The sequence below is a fragment of the Eucyclogobius newberryi genome, unplaced genomic scaffold, assembly GCF_026437365.1.
Source record: "Eucyclogobius newberryi isolate DKJ021-1_F unplaced genomic scaffold, fEucNew1.0.hap1 SCAF_6, whole genome shotgun sequence".
Taxonomy (NCBI): Eukaryota; Metazoa; Chordata; class Actinopteri; order Gobiiformes; family Gobiidae; genus Eucyclogobius; species Eucyclogobius newberryi.
This window is the reverse complement of record NW_027316278.1, coordinates 17,074,743-17,082,862: the sequence shown is the minus strand read 5'-3', so window position 1 is coordinate 17,082,862 and position 8,120 is coordinate 17,074,743. Positions and strand designations below refer to the sequence as shown.

General features: G+C 39.6%; 2 protein-coding genes across 2 annotated transcripts; one reads left to right on the top strand and one right to left on the bottom strand.

The window, feature by feature from the left end:
- Positions 1–801: 801 nt before the first annotated feature.
- Positions 802–2,880, bottom strand: LOC140346787 (E3 ubiquitin-protein ligase NEURL3). The gene is made up of 4 exons (XM_072432981.1): positions 2,715–2,880; positions 1,665–2,162; positions 1,070–1,183; positions 802–988 (listed from the first exon to the last, which is right to left on the bottom strand). The coding sequence occupies exons 1-4, from the start codon at positions 2,740–2,742 to the stop codon at positions 816–818; spliced, it is 813 nt and encodes a 270-aa protein (XP_072289082.1). The 5' UTR covers positions 2,743–2,880; the 3' UTR covers positions 802–815.
- A 2,275-nt stretch (positions 2,881–5,155) lies between these two features.
- nkx6.3 (NK6 homeobox 3) lies at positions 5,156–7,370 on the top strand. Its single transcript, XM_072434045.1, has 3 exons — positions 5,156–6,204; positions 6,520–6,689; positions 6,757–7,370. The coding sequence occupies exons 1-3, from the start codon at positions 5,790–5,792 to the stop codon at positions 6,985–6,987; spliced, it is 816 nt and encodes a 271-aa protein (XP_072290146.1). The 5' UTR covers positions 5,156–5,789; the 3' UTR covers positions 6,988–7,370.
- Positions 7,371–8,120: the final 750 nt, after the last annotated feature.

The following is an 8,120-nucleotide window of genomic DNA, read 5'->3' as shown; positions in this document are numbered from 1 at the left end:
TCTATCTTTTCCAGACTCTTCCTGTTTCCATCCCCAATAGGCTGAGTGGAATAAAAACAAACTCAAGATTTGTATGGTAGTGCAAAAAACCTAAAAACTTTACAAGTATCAAAAGAAAAAGGTTTACCTGTCTGAAAAAAAACATTCTTCCACCTCAGATCAGAGCGTTACTGTGCTGGTGTGACCCAGAATATGAAGCTCAATGGAAATTTACTGTGAGTAATATTGTACCGGGGCTTCCTGTAAATGCTTCACTGGCAGATGATAAACAATTGAGTCATCTGGAGGACGCGGAGAATCCATGGGTAAAATCTGTGCTTACAACTTCGAAAGAATCCTAAACTGGGTATGATCAAAGTTTTACACTTAACAGCACAGATCTGAGACACAAAGTCTAGATAAACTAAAGGTATAAAGGTTCTCTACCATATCTAAAAGAAAAAGGGAACGCTTTGATGTTGAAAGAAACCTTTGACTTGTAGAAACAGGACTTTTAGAGGTATTTACATATAAGAGTAATCATAATTAAGAAATAAAACTAAGCAATGCTCATCATAACCCTCTGACGGAAATGCTCATGAATTCATACAAAGGGTACTTTCAAGAGGAATAATATATAAATGATATAAACATTAGACATAATTAAAAAGGACACAAATACCGGTTGTTGAAGTACTTTTTTATCATAATATTTACATACAAAATACATTAAAAAAGTTTAGTGTTTGTTTAAATAAATATAAATTACAATATCAGATTTTACAACAGGCAACAGTCAATCTCACATTTACATGTTCTGTCTTCTTCGCAGAGCTTTACGCCGCTATTTCCCCGCTGCGGATCACCTGTCGACACATTGGACACGTGCCGAAATCCTCCAGAATCCGTATTGCGCAGGTTGAACACAAACACTGGTGTCCACACGGTTTCACTATTATCTGGGCTTCTTTTGCCAAACACACCACACACTCCTCGCAGATGCCTTTGTCTGCGGGAAAAGCAAGAAAAAACACATTTAGAAATAGTTTGTGTGGACAGCCACTTAGTGTCTAACAAAGTGCTACCATACCGGCTGAGGTCTGCGTGAGGTCTCTGCACGGATCCAAACTCGGAGCAGTGGGGGTCCTGTATTTAGGAGCAGGACAGGACTTCCTTGTGCGAAACAATTCTTTCTTCACCGATCCTGTAATTGACAAGTAAAGTTAATTATCTTTATAACAGAAAGGATTGAGCACAAGTTGGACTATTCAGCTGAGATTAGGGATGTCAAGGGGTTATTAGGATTGTGATTATTCAAGTCACAATATTAGCATAAGAGCTGAATAATTATCGTGACTGTTTTAAAGTCAACATTTTGTCTTTTTCATTCAATTGACAGTCGAAAAATACATCTAAAAGTTAAGTACTTTTTATCTAGCGGTTTTCAACTTTATTTTCAAAAATTCAAGTCATTCCAAAAGTTTGGTTTTGTAAAGCTGGTCACACATTTGAGGAATAACGTGTTGGACAATTGGAATGAAAGAAAATGAGACATTTCACTGTTGTTTGGTCATGATTTCAGTAATTGTGAATAATTGCTAAATTGTGGTATTTCTTCTCACAACAATCATATCAGTAACATTGTATGTGGTGACATCCTTGATATGATAGAGTAGTTGACCCACCTAATAGTGTAATGCCGCATGTTTGACCGTATACATCGATCATGGCCCACAGAGGGCGGCTTATGTCCACGCCAGACAAAAGTTTCCACTGAAATCCATCGTTGATGCACACATTTATACAGCCACTGTCTGAGACCCAGAACTCCAGCAGTGCCCCAGTCCTGACCATGGAGTCTTTTACTGGAGCAGCCCAGTGTCCCGGGAGCTTTGTGAGGCAGGGGATGGCCATGCAGGGCAGATCTGCAGTGCGGGCTGAGGGAGGAACAGTAGTGAAGCCCACACGGAGCGCTCCAGTCCAGTTCAGCCTGTGTGTGTCTATCCTGAGTCGCACCTTCTCCTGCACCCTGACGGAGCGGCAGCTAAACAGCAGGCCGTTCTTAAAGGTGTTTGTGTCCTGCTGCGCACATCTCCCGTGTTTAGAGAGACGGATGCACTCCCCTTTAGTCTGAGAGTGGAAGACCAGGGGTCCCAGGCACTGTGCACTGCACCTGTGCCCTTCTGCAAGCACAGAGTCACAACTATTATTACACATGACCATCATACAGACTGTTATAATAACAGGGATTTCATTAATATCAACATCTGTTTGAAACTAAAGCACTTCCAAAGAGGCAGAGAGAATAGAAACATTAAAAGACTGATCCCAGAGTTTGTTGACGTGCCTTATCTTGCCTGTGCAGCGGATACAGCAAAACCTCACGTGAACCACTTAGTCATCGGACACAGATCTCGTGTGTCAGTGGAGTGTCATGAAGCTCACTTTGACATGTTTTAATAAAAAGATCTGATCCCACTTTTATTCAAACTATAAGACAAGAATGTAATTTAAATGTTATGATAATGATTATTATTAACAACAACATAATAATATTAATAATAATAATTTGTCATGACAAAATATGAACCATATGCGATATATAACATTTAAATTTATAAAATTGTTTTAATCATATTGTGTCATCTACAATGCAAAATTTCTTCTTTGAATGTTTTTGTTTAATTCTTAAATTCTCTCTGTATAAAAGCTATGATCTTAAAAATATGACTCACCTGAGCTGCAGCTGCTCTTCCTCACCATGGCTTTGTGTAGATTTGTCTTTGTCTCAGAGAAGAAGTAGTTGGTCTTGTGGCTGATTTCTTCATTTGTGACAGACAGGCAAGTTGGCTTTTATATCTGTGCACATGTGCAAACCAAAACAAACCTATTCCTCTACTACATCATTTCTAAAATAGGAGGGGCTAATTTGAAAGGAGGGACACGTGTTTGGAAAAGTACCATGCACTACTTGGCTCTCAAATCACTTTAACTTTCAGTTTCCAAATGTGTCTGCCATGCTTTTCTTTTAGAGAGTGTCTGCAGAGCCGCGGCGCGCGGCCGAAACTGCCATGTTATTTATGTGCCGGCCGCGCGCCGCGGCTCCTGAAACTGCTATTTGACCGCGTTTTAGCGCCGTTTTAGACCGCGCCGAGTTAAGGTTAGGGTTAAGGTTAAGGTTAGGGTTAGGGTTAGGGTTAGCCATGAGGCTATAACGGGCTATAAGGGAAATGCCGCGGTCCCAGAAACTGCGCGGCCATTTGACCGCGCCGCGGCTCTCCAGCCACGGCCATTATTTTAACACGTTTATCTTTATTTATAGTTTTGTTTGTGTTTTTTTTTGTTTGTTGTTTTTTTCAAACAATTTTACAATGACACCTTTTCAGCAACATAAAACCTGCTATAAAATAAAAGCATGGAAGAAATCAATAGTGAACCATTTCCTGAAAAAGGAATGTGAAAGAAAATGATTGGCCTTCGGTTTCAAATAAAAAAACATACATTTTCTTCTTCTTTGGTGTTTTATGGCGGCTGGTATCCAAGTGTTGCATTACAGCCAGACTTTATTCTTTAGACTTTATTCTTTAGACTTTATGTTGTTGTTGTTGTTGTTGTTGTTGTTTTATGGCAGTTGGCATCCAAGTGTTGCGTTACCGCCAGACTTTATTCCTCAGACTTTGTCGTATTTAGACTTTATCGCAGACTTTATTCTTTAGACTTCATTCTTCAGTTCAAAACCCACTAATTCAAAGCACATGAGTTCCAAGCCCATGAAGCAACAGTGGATAGTTTATGAAGTCACTTCACGCAGCCGTCTGTTGTTGTTGTTGTTGTTGTTTTATGGCGGTTGGCATCCGAGTGTTGCATTACCGCCAGACTTTATTCCTTAGACTGTTGTTGCTGTTGTTATTGTTTTATGGCAGTCTGCTCCTCATACTCCTCATGGTCATGTGATGCGTACCAGAAGGGTGACATCATCAGGGTTGGAAAGTTACTAGGATTCCGGACATTTGAAAGCCCTAAACAGGATTTTGATGGGGAAAAAACACATACTTTGAAGACATACAACTACTGTAGGTGGCAGTAAATGCACCTTGGAGTTCTTTTACGGACTACGACAGTCTGAGGTCTACGAAAAGTCTGAGGAATAAAGTCTGGCGGTAATGCAACAATTGGATGCCAACCGCCATAAAACAACAACAACAACAACAACCTTTTCAGTTGGCTGCCAACTGCCATTTAAAAGTAACACAACAATAACAAGATTTTGTTTGTGCCCACCAGACGACCCTGTTTAAATAAATTGGCTTAGCAATGGAATATAGTACCAAAAATAGGGCGATTGCACCAGGAGTGGACTTGGGAGTCACTCTGGATTTCTACTGAAGCTGGCCACATTTATTAACATTTCTATTTTTCTTCAGTAAATTATAAATAGGCACAAGGAAAGAGGGATTTGTGAATTCTCACCCAAGAAAATTTGAATAAATCATACAATTTCCCGTTTTCTGGTGTATTTTAGATGTACCGTAATTATTTAGTCTAATTACTAATTTTCTACAAGGTATGCTGTATTTAAAGAGAAGCTGGAGTTTGAAAGTGAATTGCATACTCCAGATACATACATACACTGTATACACACAGCTCACCAGAGCATGTGGCCCCTTTAATGCTTGTGGCCCTAAACATTTGCTTCGATCGTTCGTGCCACAGGCCGGCCCGGCTGGGACCCTTCTGTCTTTGTGACTAATTTACATTGAAATCAGAAGAAGCACAAGAGCAAGTACAGCTTGAGTTCGATTGGAACAGGATGTGAACAATTAGTAATATAATAATAAAACGAGCAGATAAAGAGACACCTTATCTCTCTTTATGAACACATAACTGGGCCATATTTCAGTTATTTATTTAATCCTATTGTGTCTTATATTATATTTATAAATGTTATTTGTTGTTTGTTTTTTTACAAAAACATCTAGAATCATTCAGCACAGAAAAAGTGATAAGGTAAAGGCTCATTATTCCTCGTATTTATATTCATACACAGTATGTGCCAATCTCTAAGTGACGAATACCTTCCGGTATAATTAATATTTAAGTAGAAGAGCAAATAACTGCCCCTCTTGGTGGAAGCAATAATACAGAATAAATAATAATACATACATACGTACGTACATGCAAAGTTGTCAAAAGTATTTCCAATGAATAAAAGCTGCATTATTTATGTTGTTGATAATGTAGAGAATAATTCACATAGTATTAATGTGGATTGCTCGGTGCTCAGCTGTGTGTGCTCCACTGCTTGGTCAGACATGGCAGGCCATCACAAAATCACTTGTTCCCACTCGACCTGTTCAAAAAACTATTAATCTGCTCACATCCAATACAAGGCTTGGCTTCGCTCGACAGCCAATAGAAACGCATCAACCCCCCCCAGGCCCAGGCCAATCCTGCGCTGCATTCAAATATAGCTGGTCTTTATCAAGGTGCCAGTCCAAATCCACATCCAGTGTATATATGATTTCTGTGTGAGAAGAGCACTGTCAGACCAGGGGCAGTACGGCATGGGGTCAGCGGGCTGCACTGAAGGATCACAGTGAGAGTTTGTCTGCGCTGTGTGACTTATGTAGTTTATTTGAATTCATATGACAAAGTTCCTAAGGTTCAATCACAAGCTGAGGAGAATTTTGGCGTTGATCTGGTTAGAGTTGATTTGACTGCAGATACCACTTTGGAGACTTTTTGGGCCTTTTCCTTTCTGGACCAGACTGCGTTTCTGTCGCAGTATAACTTTGAATAGAGCAGTTCCTATGGATCCAAACATCCAGGGTTCTTTCCTCTTCAACAACAGCCTCAACCAGTTTTCCTCCGACCTGAAGGCTCCTGTCTGCCAGTATTCAGTACAAAACTCTTTTTACAAATTCAACCCGAGTCTGAACAGCCAGCTGCCGGCCGGGACACCCCACGGCATCAGTGACATCCTGAGCCGCTCCATGATGGCAGTGGGCTCTACAGGCACCGGCCCCCTGCTGTCCGGTTACTCTCCCATGGGTGGCTTTGGCCCATCTATCTCCAACGCGCCTGTGTACTACAACCGAGACTACAATTCCTCGCTCAACAACTTCAACAAGCCGGCCTCAGAGTGCGCCATGAAGGGCCGCAGTGTGAGTTGCTGGGCCGACAGCAGCTGTGAGTGGAGGCCAGGCCGGCAGCAGTGCTCCAACAGTGAGTGTCTCTCAGTCTCCAGGACATGTGCATGTGTAAATAAGATCAGGTTCTAGTGTCAAACTGCAGATAAATGTCAACTAAAGTCTACTCTCATGTAACTCTGCTAATGTATTATTAGTATTAATTAGTCTCTGAAATACTAAATACAAGTCCTATCTACAAAACTGCGTTGAAATTAAGTCTGTGAACATATATTTTCCCAAAAATAAATAATTTTATTTATTGTGTGTCTATGGCAGAGGCACGTCACATCTACATGAAGCATATATAGATTTTCTTTCAAAAATATAAACATTCGTTTTCCTCTTTTAGATGGTGGTCCTCTTGGAGAGATGCCCAATAGGAAAAAGCACACCAGGCCAACGTTTAGTGGACACCAGATCTTTGCCCTGGAGAAGACTTTTGAACAGACCAAGTACCTGGCGGGTCCAGAGCGCGCTCGGCTGGCCTACTCTCTGGGGATGACAGAATCACAAGTGAAGGTAAAAACAGTCAGAGCTCTCGCCCTGTTTCATGAGTCATTTCTCTGATGCTTCATTTGTGTTCTAGGTGTGGTTTCAGAATCGACGAACCAAATGGAGGAAGAAGAGTGCGTCTGAGCCCAGCTCCACACAAGTGTCCCACACGGGACAGAGCGGCGAGGGCTCCGAGAACGAGGTGGAGGACGAGGAGTACAACAAACCCTTAGACCCAGACTCTGACGATGACAAAATACGTTTGTTACTGCGGAAACACCGGAGAGCGTTTTCTGTGCTGCGTCTCGGACCACACCATGTTTGATCTACATTCATCCTACGCAAACACGGGCTGCTCCAGACATGCATGCTGCAATCTACCATAAACCTGTCATGTATTTAACAAATACCATGTTGGCTCACATCAATAAATTAAATAAACAAATAGATACTAAGTTAAATTTAAAATCCAAAAAGTTGAATAATACAAGTATTTATAATCAATAAACAGAATCCTGTTTGTCAGAAATATCAGTTACCTATATAATCAACAATGATTTAATTTATTGATGTGCCTCTTTATTGAATAAAGCCCGTCCAATGCAGCAAACACTTTGGAGATAACAGTAGCCTACGACTGAATACTGTATAAAAGAGTTGTACATTAATGTTTTCTATTAAAAATATTAATATAGGAATAAGTATGCATGGAGCAATTGAAAATAAAATCAATATTGTAATTATCTTACGGTTTCATAGATTGTTTAATCATTTTGATTGATGTGATGTAGCAATATTCCTTGGTCTTAAAACCCTTTAAAAGTCATTGCCCTCTTAGAAAATATTTGTTTATTTATTAACCGTTATTAGATCAAATTAACATTACAAGTTACTTTGGAAAAACAAGCTACATTTTACATGATTGTAAGAAGTATATATTTAAACAAGCAAAGTAATTATATGTATTATATTCTCAGCAGAGTCTTACTCTTATTAATTATGTGGGCAGTGATGTAATTGGAAATATTTAGCGATATTTCTAAACTCTTACGTAACATGGAACAAAGTTACATGGAATGGGAATTTACATCATGCAGTTTGTGTTTTTTGGTTTAGTTAAATTTTACCAATGAAAACAGAATTAATGAAGCCGATAATAAATAATACATTTTAACTCCAGAAGACAATTGAAAAAAGAGACGATGTCAGAGCTGTTTGTGTTAAATAATGTTTGTATTCAATTAATTGAATTCATAGCTTTGACACAGTCTTATAATCAATGTATTTGTAAATGGTCAATGTCAAAACTAAAGTGTTTTTAAATGAAACTTTAAGTTAAGCCAGTAAAAACTGAACAGGGAGCAAAGGCCAAATCTGCAGTGATTGACTCTGGGGTCCGTCCTAATTGAAGACAATGACCCCCAGAAGCCATTTAACATTAAATCAATATCAACAGAC

Coding starts and splice junctions, on each gene's coding strand:
- nkx6.3 (XM_072434045.1), top strand. CDS start 5,790: ATGGATCCAAACATCCAGGGTTCTTTCCTCTTCAACAACAGCCTCAAC. Junction 6,205..6,519: donor CCGGCAGCAGTGCTCCAACA/GTGAGTGTCTCT, acceptor TTCCTCTTTTAG/ATGGTGGTCCTCTTGGAGAG. Junction 6,690..6,756: donor TGACAGAATCACAAGTGAAG/GTAAAAACAGTC, acceptor TTTGTGTTCTAG/GTGTGGTTTCAGAATCGACG.
- LOC140346787 (XM_072432981.1), bottom strand. CDS start 2,742: ATGGTGAGGAAGAGCAGCTGCAGCTCAG. Junction 1,184..1,664: donor ATGCGGCATTACACTATTAG/GTGGGTCAACTA, acceptor TGTCAATTACAG/GATCGGTGAAGAAAGAATTG. Junction 989..1,069: donor CCTCACGCAGACCTCAGCCG/GTATGGTAGCAC, acceptor CTTTTCCCGCAG/ACAAAGGCATCTGCGAGGAG.